This window comes from Myotis davidii, unplaced genomic scaffold (genome assembly GCF_000327345.1).
Source record: "Myotis davidii unplaced genomic scaffold, ASM32734v1 scaffold1, whole genome shotgun sequence".
Lineage (NCBI taxonomy): Eukaryota > Metazoa > Chordata > Mammalia > Chiroptera > Vespertilionidae > Myotis > Myotis davidii.
The window spans coordinates 10,876,210-10,896,990 of NW_006294681.1; the positions used below are offsets into that span (position 1 = coordinate 10,876,210).

Below are 20,781 nucleotides of genomic sequence, written 5' to 3' on the forward strand. Positions count from 1 at the left end.
GAAAATAAAATAAAATAAAATGGGACAGTGGTACTTACCCCAGATTGTGACCTTAGGTTGTCTCACCCTGTGTAGAGCAGGTAGTAGGGTGGTGAGCATATGAGTGAGCTAGGAATTGTAGTGCTTGTCACATTGATATTACTGTTACTTCTACATGTGAAGGTGTTATGTTATAAGTATATTTTTTGCTAGGAACCTTTTCTTGGACTCTTACTATCGTGTTTTTTTTAAAATTTTTATTCTAGGAAGGACTTTGATTTAAACAATGGAAAATTATGTGTTTTGTAATGTTTAAATGATATCCACTCCCTCCCCCTCCCCCCAAACACACACACACACCCAGCCTTTTCTTCCAATTTTGTTCCCCTGCAGTGGTTCTCAACCTTCCTAATGCCGCGACCCTTTAATACAGTTCCTCATGTTGTGGTGACCCCCAACCATAAAATTATTTTCATTGCTACTTCATAACTGTAATTTTGCTACTGTTATGAATCGTAATGTAAATATCTGATATGCAGGATATATTTTCATTGTTTGAGACCCACAGGTTGAAAACCGCTGCAAGGGATTAGCAGCTTTAAAAATACAGGTGACTGTTTGGGCTGGTGTGACTTCACAATATGATCTTTATTTTGCTGGATCAGAGGTTTGGGGTAGGTCCTGTAATCCCTAAATTAGTTGAGGAGGCAGATGGATGAAAACAGTGTCTTTGTTGGGCAAATCCCAGTTGTAGCTGTTCTTTCGTTCTTGACTCCAATTTAAACTAATGCCTTAATAGCTGAAATTCCCTCTTCACCCTCTTACCTTAAGGACCATTAACGTCAGTGGGAAGGACTTATCGCTGCAGCACAAAGGTACCTTCCTGGGGCCTGTCCTGGCCTGCGGGCCCCAGGCCGGGCCCCTCAGTGATCAGTATCTGAGACCGGGCAGAAGCCAGGGCCTGGGCTCCCCCTGAGCGTGCCATCGCACCACAGGCTCCTGCTCCCCCTCCTCTCCGTCCACTTCTGCTTCGATGCAAGGCTGCCGCTCTGCAATTAAGTCATTTCAGTCTCTTCTCTCATGATTTTTCTTCACCCTAGAGATGCTCAATGTTAGGGCAGAATACAGGCATTCAAGCTGCTCATAGCATTTTGGGAGCTGGGGATTTGGCTTTTAATTACTGTGAAAATATGATTATTTAGGGACTAGCAGCATCTCTGCAGAGCCTGGAGAACTGTGACAACACGAGAGGGGCTCATAAATAAATGCTGAGTAGGTGCGTTGGCAGGTCCTAGGGGATGAGCAGGGACAATGAACTGAGCAATCGGAAGCGTCTTTCGTGAGCTCAGAGGAAGATGTGAAGTCTCTTTTTTGCCATAGCTTTTCTATTTGTAACATGGGCTAAGGTATCTTGCCTGTTGGCTATAGCCTAGCAGCCTGTGTGTCATCTAGAAAGTTCTGATATGATCAACGTGTTGAACAGAAAGTGCTCATCTGCCCAGACATCCAGTCTTGAACCACATTCATTTTTCCAGGCAGCAAGAGGCCCAACCTTTGTTTTACATGATATCCCATGGATCTTGCCCACATCACAGCAAGATATGTTTGACTTGAGATGACTGGTATATGTATTTTGCTTGCCCAAATGTATTTTAAATTTCTTGATGGCTCCGCACCAAGGCTGTGCTGATGGGCTTGGACAGCTTGCTGTCAACTCTGCTCTCAGTACTTCATCTCCACCCCGAGTCATGCTGGACCCTGACGGATCCTTCGGGTCTCAGCTAATCCTTCCTCCTGACAAGGTCAAATTTCTCTTTCATGTGCTCTTATAGAACCGTTAGTCTCTCCTTGGAAACTCACCACAGCTGTTGATTTTATTACGACCAATTATTTAATGCCGTTCTCTCCAATAAGACTATAAATTCCATAAGGTAAGCAAATGTGATGGCGGTGATGAATTTTCGCGCACCGTGTATTCCCCGCTTCTGATGATAGCATGCCTGGTACTTAAAGAGGTTCACAATAAGTATCATTGGTAGAGTGGATCAATGAGGAAGTGAATGAGGAGATGAAATGTCAGTGTCACCTACAGCATTTATTTTGTGTCTCTCCCCTATCATGTTTATATGGCCGTAGGGACCCGTGCACATAGTAGGGGCCCCACACAAGTTTATTAGGTAACTAAATGGTATGTTGTGGGTCTTGATACCAAAGCCCTACCATGGATTGGGAAAGTAAAAATTGTATAAGCTCTTAGGAAGAGGCCTTGAGGTTTCTGGGTTCCAAAAGTGGTCCTGTCTGGGGTAAAATATAGCAAATGGACAGCCATTTGTTTCTCACCTGCCTACTCCCTAGGACCTGGAGTAATACATCAGATGGGGGGTGACCTTGGAGAGGACATCATCCCTAATTCAGAGCCAGATAAAAGGTCTGATGCAGTGCCAGGCGTATCTCTGGATAGAAGACCATAAATCAGTCCAGTAGATTCCATAATAGTTCTCATGGTGTCTCTCTACACAGAGCTTGCTTAGCTAGTCCATGGGACATCTCCAAGAAGCACTGAGAAGGGAGGCAGTGTGCATACTGTACACCACCTCACCAGCCACTTAGTAAGTGACTTTAGATACATTAGCTATAATCCTCCATTTTTCTCTTCCATAAAGTAGGAGCCATTATACTACCTACCTCATAAGGTTGTTGGGAAGTCAAATGGCCAAACAGATATAGGGCGCTTTGCAGACAGTTGGGCATGTAATAAACTCACAATGAATGTTAGTTGTAATTTTTATCACCATTTTTTATTGATGGCAGGAGTTTCTGTTGCAATCCCAAGCTAGTCCCTATGAATGTTTCTTCGCCCATCCCTTTCAGATTACACTGGGACCTACATTTCCACCTGCCCTTTCTGCCCACATGCCTTTGACTCAGACTTCCACTATGAGGACCCAAACAAACACCGGGTCCAGGAATGGCACCAATTGTACTGCGTCTTGCGTTATGATACCTTAACCAGTACTGCAAAGGCCAACTGGAACTGCTGGGAATTCACACTGTACGGTGACTGGAGGAGTGTGCACACTCCATACGCAGGCATAAATAAATGGCATCGTGCTGGCAGTGTGTGTGCCCAGCCGATTCCCTGCACTCTTAGACCATTTACGCACGCTTAATCTAATGGAAGGTGTTATGGCTTCTGCAGCTTCAGAATAAAAATCAGAGAAAAAAATCTGAGACGTGGCACCAACTAAAACCCCCATATGGTTACTTGAGGCAGCTTAAGCACTTCCACAGAAACTGGGCTCTGTTGAAATAGCCACTCTTCTTGCAAAATGAAACCTCCCCCCCCCCTTTTTGCCTTAAAATTATTTTTTTTCTTTTATTTTTAGATTTTGGATGAGAATAGGTCTCTAAATCTATTTTCAAGCTGTCTCTTCCTTTTTCTGCTTGCTCAGTACTATCCTTTTAAATATATATACCTTTTTATTTTTATTGAATTTATTTGGTTGGCATTGGTTAATGAGATTATATAGGTTTCTTGTGTACAGTTCTATAATGCATCACCTGTATATAGTATTGTGTGTTCACCACCCCAAGTTAAGTCTCCTTCCATCACATTAATCCCCCGCTTTACCCTTTTTACCTCCTCCACTACCCTTTCTCCCTGGTAATCACCAAAGTGTGTCTCTGTTTTTTGTTTGCTTAATCCCTGAGTCTGTTTCTATCTTGTTTGTTAGTTTATTTTGTTCATTAGATTCCACATCTAAGTGAGATCATATGGTGCTTATCTTCCTTGGGCAGATTACTTGACCTCTCCTCGATTTGCTTTTTTCTTCTGTGGTGCCTTCTAGCTGTCACATTTTTTTTTATTTCATGATTTCTGTCCTTTGTTATGACCAAAAGCACAAGGGTTGTATCTTAATCATAAGACAGGAAAATATTCATTGATCAAGTTGAAGAACCTTCACTTTCCACATTCCAGGCCTTTTAGTTTGGGCTCCGAGAGTTACAGTCACTTTGAGGCAGGTTTTGTGCTAAGGGTAGATGGGTTTCATTTCTGTTTTCCTGTGGATATTATTGGGCATATGGCCATTTGATCTCGGTAAAGATACGGTGTCCTGACACACCATGCCCTCCCTCTTGGCATGTTTGGGAAGCCCACAGGCGCTGTCCTGAGGCTGCCTGAGTCACTGGTAATGAACCAAACGTCCCAAAATGCTCCAGTGGCTGCCTTTTGGTGCTTGGCAGGAAAACCCTTTTCATGTTAGTTTCAAGGTTGTCAGATAGCATTATCCCCAAGTATTAAAAATTTCAAAGAAAGGAGGCGGTGTGTTTGATTTATAGAATAATCATCTAGCTTTAGCTCTAACTGGGCTTTGGCAATGGTTTGCAAGCACTTGAAAATTAAATCCATTTTTTATGACACTACAAGGTATTATCCCACAGCAAATGATAATTAAACACCTGTGAAATCAATTAGCCCTTTAAGCAGGGGAAAGAATTTTCCAATTATGTTTTCGCACCTCCAAAACTTTTTAAATTCCAAAACCAACAGTCATGGAGAGGGATGGAGTTGATTGGCATTGTGGGGTTAACTTTCCAAGAAGATCATCCCTACGTTTTGCTTTGACTTCATCCCAAGTAAAGGCATCGTGTGGTACCAGCTCCCTGAGAGGACGCAGTCGTCTTTTGAGCAGAGTCTTAGCAGCTGTGTATCTGACACACAGCTGAGCTGTCAGTGCCTCTACAAAGAAAGTTACTCACTTTGTGTTTCGATGCCAAGTTTTACTTGACAGTTTATGTAAAAGCCAGGATACCTTAATGGAAACCAAGCAACAAGACGTTCTGTGTGACAGAATTACGCTCTCTCTCTCTCTCTCTCTCTCTCTCTCTCTCTCTCTAAGGGCTCTGTAGCCAAGAGTTCTGAGCCATCTTCATTACAAATTCAAACCCTTAAAACAGACTGACTGGGTAATAGCTGAAAACTAACAGTGGGAGACTGGAAATCGTGGCCAGCCTTTCAGGCCCACGGGATCGTGTGTGTTTAACCATTGGCTTCGGTAACAAATTAGCTATTCCAGATGCTTCTTTTGGAAGATGATCTGCACTTCTGAAGCATTGGGTGGATTGGGGTAGAGGCCATAACAATTTGGGGCTCAAAAAAGAGAAAAAGAAACAAATAATGCCAGGCCTTCCACGTTCTCTACATTTTGCCTCATTATATACAAAGATCATTCCAAGAAAATGTTTGCCTTGTCCTTCCTGATTTTCAGACGTGCTTTAGTTTGCATAATGCTCTCAGGTATGCCGTCTCGTTAGATCCTCAGTGGACCTCATTAGGTGGGCACAGCTACTATGATTTCCCATTTTATAAATGAGCATGGATTCAGGCCCAAAGGGCCTCACTTAAAATCAGTTTATGACAAAGTCACGACCAGAAAGTATATTTCCTAGACATTAGTTTGTATAGGTTTCATCTTATCACTCTACATATAAATCTCCTAAAGACATTCTTTACAGTTTTTTTTTCTAAAGACATTTTTAATGGGATCTTGGCTTTCCTAGCAGATGGCATTTGGAGAAGTTGACGAATCTTAGCGTTGACTAGAGAAATAAGGCTGGTATTGCCTAAAACAACGATGGGAGAGGATATTTCTATAACAATTTAGAAATGCATCCTATGAATTATCTTTGCAAACATGGCCAGCAACTTGGGCATTACCATCTCATAGGTATTCCTCCCTGAAGAATGAGGAGGAGATCTGGCATTCATTCAACAAACATTTCTTAAGATTACTGTGTACGGTCCAAGCACAGGACTAGGAGCTGGGGCCACAGTGGTGAGTGAGAACAGGTAAGCTCCTGCCCTCACAGTGGTGAGTGAGAACAGGTAAGCTCCTGCCCTCTTGGAGTATACATTATATTTCGAGAGAAAGACAGTGAGCCAGTCAAACAAATGTGTGTGTGAATTCAGACAGTAGTAGATCCTAGGACAGGGCAATGATTGCTGGAAACACAGCATGGACTGTGAGAGTGTCTCTGAGGAGTGCCGATATGCCTCCTGAGGGAGATTTGGGAGAAGAATGTTCCAGGCAGAGGGCATAGCAAGTCCAAGTCCAGGAGATGGTAATGAGTGTGGTGTGCTGAGACACCGAGAAAAGGCCAGGGTAGTTGTAGATGGTGAGTGAGGAGGGGCCAGTCAGAGCTGTGGGTAGAGCTACTCTCAAGGGGCCTGTTGGACGGAGGTGTGACTATTCTAAGCACCTTGAGGAGCCATTGGAGTGTTTTCAGCCTGGGAGGGAACACTGTGAAGTTATCTGTGGTTGCTCTTTGGAAAATGGGTTGAACCTATAAAGACTGAACCTGAAACATATGAACCAGAGTATACTTCTTGTTGCTCGGCTCATGGGAGTAGACCCACGGGAGTAGAATTAGGAAATAAGTAGAATTAGGAGATACAGGGAAGGGCGTGAGGAGACATTGATTCCCATGCAATGGTAAAAACCATTAGGTGTTTGCATTTTTGTTTCCCAGTACTCAAAATTTATTGGTCCAGTGAGCAAATATCAGGGCATAAAGGCATCTTAAGGGACACCTGGTCTACCTCTCCCCTATCACATGCTTAATGTTTCCCTTTGTCCCACAGCTTCTTCCCAAAATGAGGCCACCTAGGAGCTGGCTAGCTGCTTAGCTGCTTCCCTAGGGGAAGTGTGCTGAGCAGAACAGCTGAAGAGGAGGGAGAGGTGACTCAGAGCTTCATAGACTCCCCTGGGCACCACTGTGCTTCTACCAAAGGAAACGGCAGATTTCTGGACCTTCCCAGTCTCCATGACCAAACCCTCATGGGAGGCTGATCTGGGAAATGAACAATTAGGTCGTTAACCATACACAAATTTTTATGTCCCATGAACACGCATACACACTGTACATTTATACATTCACGTGCCCAGGTGGGAAAGATTAGACTGTCCACAGATAGCTAGCTTCATCCAGCTTTTGTATTATGTTGGTGTCCTATCTTTCTTTTTCTTTTTTTTTGCTGGGGGCGGGGGTGGGGGGTGGTTTGTACCATCTCTGCCTACACAGAATTCTGAGATCTCATTTGCTTGTTCAGTGCAGAAGGCTCAGGGGTGAGCTGGCCCTGACTGTCAAAGTCAGAAGGTGGATCCTAGGAGTGGCAAAAACAGAAGAGGAGACGCGACAGTGAGGTTAACTGAACCAGCCATCATTTCATTAACTGTAATTGGGTTCTCAAGGTATTTTATAATCACTTGAGTGCAAGGACCAGACAAGAGGCTTAAGCACTGATGAAGAATGCTGGGCATGTCAGATCCACCACTGGCCAGCCTCTGCATAGTGCCGCCTCTGGTGAGGGGAACAGCCACTAGGAATTCCAAACATTCTCCTAAACCCAGGGCTGACCAAGGCTGGCTGTGCAGGCAAGAATGTCTTGGCTCAACAAGGCAAGTGATCAAAACATTGGGTGGGCCCAGTTTTCTTTGGGTGTAGAGAGTCAGTGCCTTTGGACCAATGCATTGTTTGTCACTATAGAAACCAGGTGAAGGTTCTGCAATTTTGGTTTTTCCTCTCCACCTCAGACATGGAGGAAGGCCTGGAGAAGGTTTGGTTTGAATAGCCCTGTGCATACATTCACCTTGGTTTGGAATTACAGGCATACCTCGTTTTATAGCACTTCACTTGTTGTGCTTCACAGATGGTGCCTTTTCACAAATTGAAGACAAGATCCTCCACCAGCAAAAAGATTATGACTCTCTTTATTGCTATACTCACTGCAGTGCAGTGGTCTGGAACTGGGCCACACTATCTCCAAGGTATGCCTGAAATGCCAGGACTGGTGAAACACAAATTTCCCACTATCCACACACTGATCAGTGTGCAGAGACAAGCTGAAATGTTTAAGTCTGCCAGGCCTTTAGAAATAAAGGCAGAAACCAAGGGATAGAAAATGTACAAAAGGAAGAACTCCCCCCCACCACCACCACCACCCTAAAGACACTATTTTCCATTCTCTAAATTGGGCTCAGCCTGACTATAGGAGTGAAACTCATCCTACGAAGTCCTGGCATAGTCAAGAACCGGGCATGCTCTTAGTAGCTAAATAGGTTGTTCTAATGAAGGGCTTGCCTCTCTTCGGTGGGTCCCTCTTGTTTCCAAGTCTAAATGCAAGCCAGTGGGCACTGAGCACTTTGCATCCATTCATTGAATAACTATGTTGTGAGTGGCTACTATAGGCCAGACCCTGGGGTAGGCTCTGGTTCAACAACAAGTAGGATCCTGTGCTGTCTGGAAGGGAAACAAGAAAGCAGCAACTTGATAGAAAGTGAGCAGTGGAGAGGTCAGCCTGTCTGGTGAGTGAGCACAAGAGGGTCTCTGGCCAAGACGTAGGCACCAGAAGTGGAAGCGCAGGAGGGGAAGGAAAGGGGGTGCCCCTGCCACAGCCTGCTCACAGGACTGGCCTGTCCCTGAGGAGGAGTTGCGTCCCAGAATCAACACTCCGTGCCGCTGGCCCCTGCGCTGGGCTTTCCAGCTTCAGTCTGCCCTTCCTGGCCCTGCTCCACTTGGCCCGTCTTTGTGGCACAGAGCCAGGTGAAAGGTTAATGGCCAGATAATGACCTCGGGCTTCCTAGCTGCCCTTGGGCCTGTCACGGACACTTGGCTCTGCAGCCAGGGCCTTTGTGTGCCTCTCCTGGACCCATTTTTACATCCGAGGCCGTTGTTGCAGCTGGCTCTTTTCTTGTCACTCCTTTCCGCCCCATAACCAGGTAGCCCTTAATTTAGCATTTTCAGAAATGCCTTATTTCTAGCCAAAGAATGTACACCCACATGTCCTGGAATTGCTTTTATTTCAGAGCAGTTTGAAATTTGGAATTGCTGAGTACAAAAACTGGTGTTCCTTGGGTGGTGGGCACATAATGCAGTATACAGATGATGTATTATAGCATTGTGCACTTGAAACCTATATGATTTTATTAACCAATGTCGCCCCCAATACATTTAATTTTTAAAAAGGCTGGTGTTCTAACCTCACCTCCTTCAGCAATCCCCCCTGAAATTAATATCCCCTGGCATGAAACCTGCCGTTTCACCTTCGCCGGCACCATGTTCCTCCTTCCTACCAGGCAGATCCGGGAGCTACAGGGCATCTTGTGCACCCCACCCTCCTGGTACAAGCCCACAACACCCTTGCTGCTTGCTTTATCGTCTGTAAAATGGGGGCATTTCACGTGTAGTTGTAGCGATAACCAGCACAAGTTGTGGATCACCTGCCCCGCCTTCCAGAGACATGTAGGTGTGGGGGAATTATTATCATTATTGTCATTAATGCCTGTCCATTTTCTCACTTGCTTTTCTATGTTAGCCATTGAGCTGCTAGTTAATGAGTGGGATGCGCAATGGTCTCCCTCTTTGGAGCATGAAGAGCATCTGGTACCTGTTGTATTTGTTACTATTTGCAGGTGACCAGCTGGTCCAAGTTTAAAGTTCTAAGCTGTGAGTAGATGTTTAGGGTAGAGATGGGGTAGGGGAGTTTGACACCATAAGGGATTATTTCCAGTGTGTTCAGATGGGGTGTTTGATTCCAAACATTTTTCTGACTCTCTTTTCTTTCCTGTGAAAAGTAGGTATAATCGTATCTACCTCCTGGTGTGGCTGTGAGGCTTAAATGAGAGAAAGTGTGTGTGTGTGTGTGTGTGTGTGTGTGTGTGTGCGCGCGCGCCTATGCATGGGAAGTCAGTGCCTCCCACGGGGCCTCAACCCCAGCCAGAGCCCACAAAATGTTACCTCTTGCCCTTCACTATACTGAAATGGATTTTTCAATGGACATACCAGTAAAAAGGAGAGTCTTGTATGGAAAGCCACATATGACAGAAACAAATGTCCCTGATGGCCACTGAGCATTGCTCTTTGTAGTGGATACCCTGGGATGGGCAGCCTCATTCTGAGGAGCATCACAAAAAAATAAATTCCTAATCCTTGCTGTGACCAAGTGCCTGGAGGTTCCAGCAGCAGTCAGTGCTCAAAGGTTAAAAGAACCGCCTGTATGAGGATTCACACCACCTCCAAATAGTGAGCATCTTCCCTCGGTGGGCACTGCATGTCCCTGAGACTGTAGCCAATCTGGTCAGCCATGCCCAGCACCAGGCAGTAGCATAGCACCTCTGCATTTAGCCAACACCAGAACATGGAATAGTTCATTCCTGTGCAAAGACTGTGAGTAGATGGCGTGAAGAAACTGAGGCCCCTTGGGTCTGGTGGATTCTCAACGACCACAAGGGCCTATACTTCCCCATGTGTAGCTTACAAGACAGCAAAAAGAGAGCACAGTGGCCAGCTAGACCTATTTTATAGCTGAAGTATTGGCTCCCACTCACTGGTTTCTCAGTTCAAAGTTGAGCTTTGGGCCAATTTCATATTATTGCATGCCATGGATTTTTTAGTTTTCAGAAAAAGTAATTGAAATTTTAAGTGTTGAGGTCAAGAAAGAGTCTAAGGCAACATGGCTAGTAAATAACAGGGCATCTTTTTGGATTAACCTCCTGGTACACATGGAGTTTGAGTGGGTGAGAGGGTCCTTTTAAGTTGCTAATACTTGGAACTAGGTGAACTGATGAAGATGTCACTTTATAAGAAATGTTATTTATACAGACACTGCACGTGTGTGGGCTGGCCTAGGAAGAAGCATGGTGGAGTAGAAAGCAAAGGCCTGGAGTTGGAGCCCTGCTGATTCCATAGCTGTGACCTTCCTGGGCTTGGACTTGAGTTGTTGGACTTGGAACTTAGTGCTCGCCTGTGAAGCCGGTTATATCAAGTCTTGAGGATTTCCATTGGCAACATATCTGCTTGAGCCCTTCCGTGACTCATGACCACCCACACAAAGCTCTAGGAGATACCACACACAGTCTTCTCAGTGGTGTACGGCCACTATCAACAACCTCATCCCCCTCTCCTCCCATCCCCACCCACCCCAGACTCGGTGGTCCCTCTCACTTTGGTGCCTCTGTTCCTGGCTTACCATCTCTACCCTTAGAAATGCCCATTGCCTCCTGTTAGCCCATTGCCAGGCTGATTCTTGCTTCTCCTTTAATACTTAGCCTAGACTCTAGGCCCTGGAGCAGCCGTGGGCAAACTACGGCCCGCGGGCCGGATCTGGCCAGTTTGAAATGAATAAAACTATTGAAATAAAAGACCGTACCCTTTTATGTAATGATGTTTACTTTGAATTTATATTAGTTCACACAAACACTCCATGCATGCTTTTGTTCCGGCCCTCGGATCCAGTTTAAGAACCCATTGTGGCCCTCGAGTCCAAAAGTGTGCCCACCCCTGGCCTAGAGTCTCTCTTCCTCCAGGAGAAATCCCTGCTTCTCACTCTCCCCACCAAAGGCAGGCTGTGGCTGCTGTTTCTCCTGCATAACCCCCACCTCATGCCTCCATCCTACAGTTTCCTTCACTGGATAATAACCATTTGATAACAGGTGCCTTTTCACTGTTGCCTTGAATGGTACCTGACACATGGTAGGCTTTTGACTAATGTTTGTTGAAGGAATGGGGAAAAGCACAAGGAAATGCTCAAGGATTTCATTTGATTTCCCTTATCCCCATGCACTTTGTGGAATGACAGCAGTCATGTGTTGTTTTGGTTTTCTTTTTCTTTTTCTTTTTCTTAAGGGATGTGATTCAAACCTGGGTGCAGGCAAAGAAGGCTAAGTACTTATGAGGCTGGTAGCTGGAGGGAGCAGATCAGCCGTAGATGTAAAGTTTCTTTATAAATAACTACTGGAGACAAACTAAGAACATCGTGAGGAAACTAGAATCGCGTGACTACGGAGATGAGAGGGTAGACGACTTGCTTCCTTATCCTCTCTGATGAGTAAAATACAGCTCAGATGCAAATATGCATGCTACCCGGGCATTGTGGAAGCCACGGGGACCTGTGGCACTGCAACAGCAACGTCCGCATCTATGTAGCTTTGATAATAAGCCCAAATCCTTTTGATTAGAAGCTGTTGTGATTCACAGCTTCTGTTTTCATTTTATTTGAAAGGGTCTGCTCCGCAGTGCTTCCTGGCTCTGTCTTTGGGAATCTGTTCCTTTATTTTATGTTTATTAGCACTGGTTCTAAAAATGTACTTATTCCCCGCATTCTGATACAGTTTACCACAATAACTTGCGATTGCATAGTGTATTACAGTATGTGCTGCATGGACATGATCTTATTTGATCTTCACAGTTTTCAAGCTCAGAGATGTTAGACAATTTGCACCGAAAGTGGTAGACACAAAACCCAATTCCTCACCCAGGTTTTCTAACTTCATGTTGGCTGTGTTTTCCATTATATTCTATTGCATACCCTTCAGCCATGATGATAATAGCTTCCATATATGGATTGCGTATAATGAGCCCAGGCTTTACTTAAAAATGTCATTTAATCCTCACAATATTAAGTATTACTCACATTTTGCCAACTGGGAAAATAAGATTTCAACAAATAACATTTCCAGGATCACTCAACTTGCAAACAGCAAAGCTGAAATTCGAACCTAGGTTTGGCTGTCTCTAAAGCTGCCAAGCCACTAAGCTTTTAATTACTAAGCTCTTAACTATCATGGCAGTGGTTCTCAGAATTTAGGGCGCATCATAATTACCTGGAGGGCTTGTTAATGCACAGAATTCTGGGCCCTGCCCCCAGACTCTCTGATTCAGCAGGTCTGGGTGAGGCTGAGAATTTACATTTGTAGCAAGTTCCCAGATGATGCTACTGGTTGGGGGATCCCACTTTGAGAACCCCTACGCTGCTATGCACACTGCCCACCCCTCTTCCCAATTGTACTGAATTACTACCAGCAAAAATGTGTTTCATATGGAGGGGGAAGGTCTTGAATTATGTTTTCTTACATGGCCCATTTTAAATGGGTTGTATCCCATATATTATTCAATATAACTTTAAGGGGAAGATTATTTTGGCCATAGGGTGGTGCTGGTTTCAGGATTAAATTCAGGGTCCTGTCATTTTTATTACATTTTTCTTTGCATCATTTATGAAAACTGTTCTCTCTGTCATCACCTATACAGTGGGGAATGTAATACCTATCTGAAAAGGGTAACAAAACCATTTATTAATTAAAGCTGAAAGTTCTCTGAGATTAATTGCCTCCCTCATCTACTTATTTTCTTGCTTAGGATATCTCTTGCTTTTAAGAAGTTGATGATTTCTATATGATTCACATTTCTAAACTTAAGTATTGTTGGGGAGAATCAGTCCTTTCAAAAGGATTGCCCCCTCACTTGACCGGTCATCTCCTCATCTTTTTCCCCAACCCCCATTTACTGGTAGCAGGTAGCCACTAATCTCTTTCTTGGCCCCCTAATTATTTTATTTCACAAATGTTATATAAATGGAATAATGCAGTACATATCCTTTTGAGGTTGGCTTTTAAACTGAGCATAATTTCCTTGAGCTGGTTGTGTATGTCAATGGTTCATTTTGTTTTATTGCTGAGAAGTATTCTAGGCTATAGATGTACCACAGTTTGTTGAATCATGTACCCATCGAAGGACATTTGGATGATTTCCAGGTGGGGCTATTAAGGATAAAACTGCTGTGAACATTCATGGACAAGTTTCTGCATGAAGATAAGTTTTCATTTCTCTAGGATAAATGCTCAACTGTGCAATCGCTGGGTCATGTGCTGAGCCCATTTTTAGTCTCATAAGAAACTGCCAAACTAGTTTCCAAAGTGGCTGCACCATTTTGCTTCCCACCAGCAATGTCTCAGGGCTCCACTTGCTCTGCATCCCCATCAGCACCTGTTCTCATCTGTTCTTTTGATTAGAGCCATCCTGGTGGGTGTGAAGTGATATCTCATTGTAGTTTTGATTTCCACTTCCCTAATGACTAATGATGTTGAGTATCTTTTTCATGTGCTTATTGGCACTTTGTATATTTTCTTTGGACCAATATCTATTCAAATCCTTTGTTTTAAAATCGGATTGTCTTTTTTATTGCTGATTTGGGAGAGTTCTTTACATATTCTTGATAAATGCTTTTTCTCAAATTTATGGTGTGCAAATATTTTCTCTTGTCTATGGGTTGTGTTTTCACTGTCCTGATGGGTTTTGGGAGAGAGAGGAGCCCAGTCTTCTGGACTCTACTCCCCTGAGCTTCTATAGGCAGAACTGGTAGGGGTTGGTCAGGTCTGGCTCAAATGCTCCAGGCACTCAACTGTTCTTACTGAGATTTGGTAGATTCTCTTGAATGAATGTTTTTCTATTTGTCATTATGTCCTTCGAACAATTTCCAGAAACTTCAAATGAATTTTTAAAAAACGATTTTTACCAGTTAAATTGTTTTGCTGGGGAGAATGGCCAGAGTTCCTTACTGTGTCATGCTGGAGGACCTGTCTTCATAGTCTACTTTGTAATGAAAACATCCCCAGAAGATCTTACACCTTAAGTTCTCATCAGTATTTTCTAGTTGTTGGGTGATTCTTCGATGAGTTTAGCAACTAGAGAAAGATCTCTGCACAACATTTGCATCACTGGAACATAGTACTTCTTGAAAGAATGACTGATAAAGCGAGTGAGTTGAAGAGTCTGGCAGGAGGGTGGTGTGGGCCAGGTGAGAACATCAATATGGAGAGGGGCCTGGTCCACAGAAAGTCTGAGTGGGAGGGCACCAAACACATATGTGGCCCAACTTGATCCATCGTCTGCCTCCCTTTTGGAGCTTCATTACTCCTTCATTTACTAGGATGACATAGTAATAATTTACTGGCTCATTGTCCCTGGAGCCCAAAAGAGTTTGAGCATGATTAGAAATCTGAAAATCATTGTTTAAGTTATGCATGTATACTGTTTGTGTCTTTGTGTGTCATCATGAATACACTTGTTCATGTGTATGCATGAGCAGACATCTACATACATATAGGCATATATGTACATGCAATAGTTATGGAAAACTCTGGAGCAGTGGGATGTTCCCAAAGGACATTCTTCTTTCTTCCTTAACAATCATAACAAAGGAAAATGGAGTGTCAAGCAATCTTTAGTCATCTAGCCCAGCTGGCTCACTTGGCAGATGAGAAAACCGAGGCCCAGAAAGCTCCCGTGTTGTGTTCATAATCTTACATGTGCCTAGTGGGTTCCTGATTTCTGCAAGAATACTCACCCCACATCTTCTGTTAACCTCTTATGTGAAGGAACACAAGCTTCAATCACGTAAGCTTTATTTGCTATGTCAGCAAATACTCCATCCTACCACTTAAAAATTAACACCCAGGTGAATTTTTCCTCTAACTTTTCTGCCTTTTCTCTCCCTCCATTCCTTCCCTAAAGTAAATTCTGCACCTGGCAACTTTGAAACTTGTTACAATCCAGAACTTTAATAGTGTCTTACATTTTTAGCAGCCTAATGACAAGGATGTAGGACCTTCAGTGCTAGCCCCTCAGGGGTTTTCTATTCTTGGCATTTATTAAACTTTGCGGTAGCCTGAAGTATATTTGACCCTTTTTATACTAAAAAATTGCAGTTTAAACTTTATGCATATATTTGTGTTATGTGTGTACATATTTCCCTCTTCTCCATCAATTAGGTAGAGATTCAGACCTTATATCAGTTGAACTTGAACATACTTGTCAATTTTCCCTCTATATTTGGTGACCAAAAGAAGCCATTAGCATCAGAATTTAATATTTTTCTTATTTAGCTAAATTTGAGCCCTCTTGAAACTCTTTTCTACTTTGAAGTCTATTTTGCAGTTTAATTAATGCAGCAAGGGTTTTTATTTTACTCTCAGTTGAGATAATCTTAATCCATTCACGGTGACCTTTTCTTGTGCAAATTAGTTCTACACGCTTGTTTAAGCAAATGGCCCTTTGCATGATGTCTCTTCTTAATGACGGGTTTATAATTGAAAATTGGCTTACTCCCATACGCCTAGTTTGTATGAGAATATAAAAATAGATGTGGACTTTAAAAATATAAATTTATATATCAGGATCCCAAAAAGAGGAGGGAAGAATCCAGTGCCTTCAGGCTATGATTAAATTAGACTATTAGAGTCAGAAAATGCTGGTGACATATGCTGCTGTCAAAGTCACACCTGTCTGCGAAGCATTGGAAGCTCTTGAAAAATGAGTGATTTCATCTTAGCTCTGAGACTCCGGGCCCTACGGGACAGGAGCCATCTCTAGTTTCCCAGGTTTTCTTAAATTCAAGATGAGCCTGGAACTGTGTGGTTAGGAATGTGTTTGTGGAAATCACTTTCAAATGAATGACCCTAAACAAAATGAAATACTCCTCCTCTTTCCTGCACTTCACCAGCAGAAAGACAGGTGACACTCATGCTATATTGTGCTTTTTTTTTTAAGTGCAAAACCAGTGTTTTGCCATTAAATGGTATTTGTATGGAAGAAATAATTATATCTTGGTATTCCTCTTGCCCCATTTCTTAAGCGAGCTCCTTCCCCTGTAAGGCACATTAGCCACTCTTATACAGGAGTATTTATCTAGGGAATTGATTTTCAACTGGTGTGCTGCCACATACCAGTATGTCGCAAGAATACTTAAAACATGTTATACCTGATGATTTATTTAGTCAGGGGTGATGACCTCTTTTCCCTTAGCTTGTAAATAAAAAATGACAGTAGCCAATACAACAATAGCTGTCCAGTGTAAATGAATCAAAATTATACCTTTTTTTTCAAATCAGAAAAAAAAATATAATACTTTTTTGGTGTGCCACAGGATTTTAGTAATTAGCTTTATGTGTGCCAGGAGATGACAAAGGTTGAAAATCGCTGGCCTAGGGTAACTGAATGTTCTTGGTTAAATGTAGAAACTCCAGCTTGAAGGAGAAAATAAATGTTGTTTTGTGCTTGTAATGGTGGTTTCCTGAGTAGGTTTTAATAGCATGGTTTTGTGGGGTGAGGAACAAGAACAGTCTTAGTTTGGTGAATGACATGGCATTAAGAAAAAAAAAAAACTAGCAGAGATTTTTTTTTAAGCTTATGGAACAGCACATTTCATCAGGATACAGAAATCTAATTTTGGAAGCAAAGGCTGAGCAAGCCAGATTATCACTGGGACCATCAGACTTGCCTTAATGGGCTATTTGCAAAAGACCCTAATAGCTTTGTCCAACATGAAGGTTCAAGCTTGTTGTCCATGCAACAGTCCCCAGGCCCCCATGGAAAAGGGAGAACTGCCCGCCTGGGGTAGCTCCAAGTTGCTCTGGGAATTTCGTGCAGGTGTGCATCCACAGGTACTCATTCATCCCTCCATCCCTACGGGTCTTCGTTGGCTGACTGCTCCTCTTCTCCTTCTAGGTATGATTATCGGGAAATGCTGCACAATGCCACTTTCTGTCTGGTTCCTCGTGGTCGCAGGCTCGGATCCTTCAGGTTCCTGGAGGCTCTGCAGGTAAGAGACCCCAACACTTCCCCGGAATAGGGCTGAGGACCGGAGGCCGCTGCATGGGTTGAACCTTAGCACTTCTCCTGGGATCTAAACAGAGTGCGTGATTTGCCTTGAACACCTGAGATCTGTTTTCCCAAGAAAACATGCAAGATTTTTCTTCTGTGGGGGCAGGAGGCGGATTTCTCCCTGCCTTTGGACAGGAGAAGACTAAAGGGTTTCACCACCGGAGAGGGTGGGTTCTACAGGGACATGCTTTCAAACAGAGGCCAGATTTGATTGCAGCCACGCAGCCTCACTGGGCTCCTCCCAGAGACTCGGCTCTTTTCCTAGAAGCCAGTCTCAAGAGCAGTGGAAATGGCTTACGGGTCGTAGTCACCAAAATCAAATTGCCTGTTCGGTCCCCGCTCCCAGTCATCGCTCCGGCCCTCTAAAATGTGAGAGCAATGCCAGCAGGGTGGTGCATGGTGGTGCTCAGTGGGCCCCACACTTCCCAACTCTGCCGTCCAGAGGTCCCGGCTGCAGCTCCAGACCTGCGTGGAGTCTCTGCTCGTTAACCGCACTCTGCAGAAACCTGACTGTTGTTGAGACTGTTATGCATGTTTCTACCTGGAAGTTGCAGCCTTCAGAAAGCACGCCCTCAGCCGCCTCCTCCTCCAGTCCTCGCACCCTTGCTGCCATGTTTTCTCCTCTGCAGTTTGCCTGAAGCTGTGCTTTGTCACCGGCTGCCTGACTTCCGTCACTCTGCCCTGTCCTCCGGCAGCAGAGCTTCCTTCTCTGAGCGTCTCATCCAGTGCTCAGTGTGTTCTGAGAAGCACAGGGTCACAGTGTGCTCGTAGCCTCTCAAGGTGTTGACGGAGCACAGTGAGCCCTGGTTGGGATTATGTGTATCTGGACCCAGGATTTTGTCATTAGCCCGGTGTTTTGGGGCTGTTGGGTCGCTGTGCAGGTAGTCAGTTGGTAAGCAGTGGTTTGGGTCCCTCCACACTGAAGGGAATAAAGTTCTGGTTCAGACGTTTGCAGAACAAGGGAAAGGTGGACACCCTGTAGTAGTTACGTCCACAAATGCTTTGTCAGGAAGCCGAGCCCCACCCTACTCTGTTGCTCATGACATCTGGGGTAAGCCACTGGCAGCTGACGGTGGCCGTTATTCTGACAAAACCGTTTCTATCCAAGGTTGGTTTTATGCTGCGATGTTGTTGGTGAAAGATTTTGTTACATCAGTACAACTTCTCCAGTGAGGCCAGTCATCTCCAAGGAAGTGAGGTCAGCCAAACCAAGTACTAGAATAGAAATGGGGTTTTAGCATTCTAGGGCAAGACTTGCAGATATTAAAATCTTGGCTGGATACATACGACCTTCATGTGACTTGACAACTCATGAAAGCTTACTGTCCTCTGGCCTCAGCAGTCCAGGATTCATGCGATGTAAGAAATGCCAGTGATTGGATTTGTACTGATTTCGCCCCTGATTGGAACGCTTCCCGCTGTCACTCTCCTCACACTCATGAAGTCCCCTTCTCTGCACAGGCTGCCTGTGTCCCTGTGATGCTCAGCAACGGATGGGAGTTGCCATTCTCTGAAGTGATTAATTGGAACCAAGCTGCCGTCATTGGCGATGAAAGATTGTTATTACAGGTAAGGAAGGGGCTTGGCCTTCAACAGATCAGTGGATTATTGCTGCCCCCATCCAGTCTTCCAAAGAAGATGAATCCAAAAGGTCAGCTCCATAAAAGAAATTTTTATCAGGAGAAAATGGCCTGTGTCATGGCGAATATGAAGTCATTTAATATGGCACTGTGCACTTTGCAACACAGAATCTGCCCAGGTCCGGGGAATATGTTAGAAAAAGGAGAAGTTACAGGTAACGGATATGAGCTCTAATGGTGAAGAGGGCTGTATATCCAGCCCCTTCAATATCTAGAGTTTCTAGAAATGATATGAGAGGCCTTGTTCCATAGCCCTGCTTCATATTCCTTTCCCCTGTTTCTGTATTTGCCTTCAGATTAATTTTCAGGAAGAGAGCGGTCTCTAGGGTTGATTCACATAATTAGTGTTATTATTGCTCAAATGATCTACTCTGGGTACCTGAGTGAGCCTTATCTTTAAGATACCTAGCTGAAAAAGCAGCCTCTAATAAAAATGCTTTTTAATATGTATCTTTGGTTATCTAGATTTTTAAATTTAATTTCATTGTGGTAAGAACATATAATATGAAACCTGTCTTTAATATTGAAGTACATAATGCATTGCTGTTGTACAGCAGGTCCTTAGAGCTTCTTCATCCTGCTTAACTGAAACTTTACACCATGAATTAGTAACTCCCCATTTCCCCACCCCCGGCCCCTGGCAACCATCAATCTACTCTTTAATTCTATGAATTTGACTCTTTTTGATACCTCATAGAAGTGGAATCATGCAGTATTTGTCTTCCTGTGACTGGTTTATTTTACTTGGCATAATGTCCTCAAGGTTTATAGATTGCAGAATTAAGACAATATTGTTAAAACATCCCTATTACCCAAAGCAATGTACAGATTCAATGCAACCCCTATCAAAATCTCAGGGGCATCTTTTATAGAATAGGAAAACAATCCTAAAGTTCATATGGAACCACAAAAGACCCCAGATAGCCTAATCACACTTCCTAATTTCAAAATATATTACAAAGCTACAGACATCAAAACAGATGGTTCTGGCATAAAGACAGACATACACACCAGTGGAACAGAATACAGAGCCCAGAAATGAACCCACATAAATATGGTGAACTAATCTTTGAAAAGGGATCTAATAAAAGTTTGAACTTCTTAAGAGCTACCTGGGAGGGAGGTACAATACTCACAGAGAAATCCGAGAACAGCAATTATTGGTCACTAAGGATTTATCTATAGCCCCTTTGAGCAATAATATTTACATTCTACATAAATTGCCATGCTCCTTTCTTGAAAATTACAGAATATTTTAATGCTTTCCTTTTGTGGCATTCTGTACTTTATCTTGAATTACCACAGATATGTGTAGAATGATTTTTAAAAATACCCTCGCATTTTTTCATATCCACAAAATTGAGTGTCTAACTCTGTCATTGATCCTATTTCGATGCCGCTAGCCAGTCTGCTGGCTCCTGGTGAAGTGAGGCAGTAGTCTCCTGAAAGTAGCAGGTGAAACATTTATAAGTGAGAGGACTATGGACTAGGCAAGCTAAACCCTGCTTCCAAAGCATTCCTTCTGTTTGATTCAATGTGACCTGAGTAGCCTCTGGGATCTACAAAACGAAAGAGGCATTCATGGTCTAGCAGCAAGTGTCCTTCCCACACAGAGATGGTGTGTGTCTAAAATATTTACTCAGGATGCCTAGCCAGCGTGGCT

General features: G+C 43.6%; 1 protein-coding gene across 1 annotated transcript in view; it reads left to right on the forward strand.

The window, feature by feature from the left end:
- The window catches only part of EXT1 (exostosin glycosyltransferase 1), a 283,532-nt gene that overhangs the window by 230,969 nt on the left and 31,782 nt on the right, over positions 1 to 20,781 (forward strand). The window contains exons 2-3 of the mRNA XM_006769106.2: positions 17,323 to 17,416; positions 18,940 to 19,047. Coding sequence (XP_006769169.1) covers positions 17,323 to 17,416; positions 18,940 to 19,047 — 202 coding nt within the window. The remainder of the gene's footprint in view (positions 1 to 17,322; positions 17,417 to 18,939; positions 19,048 to 20,781) is intronic.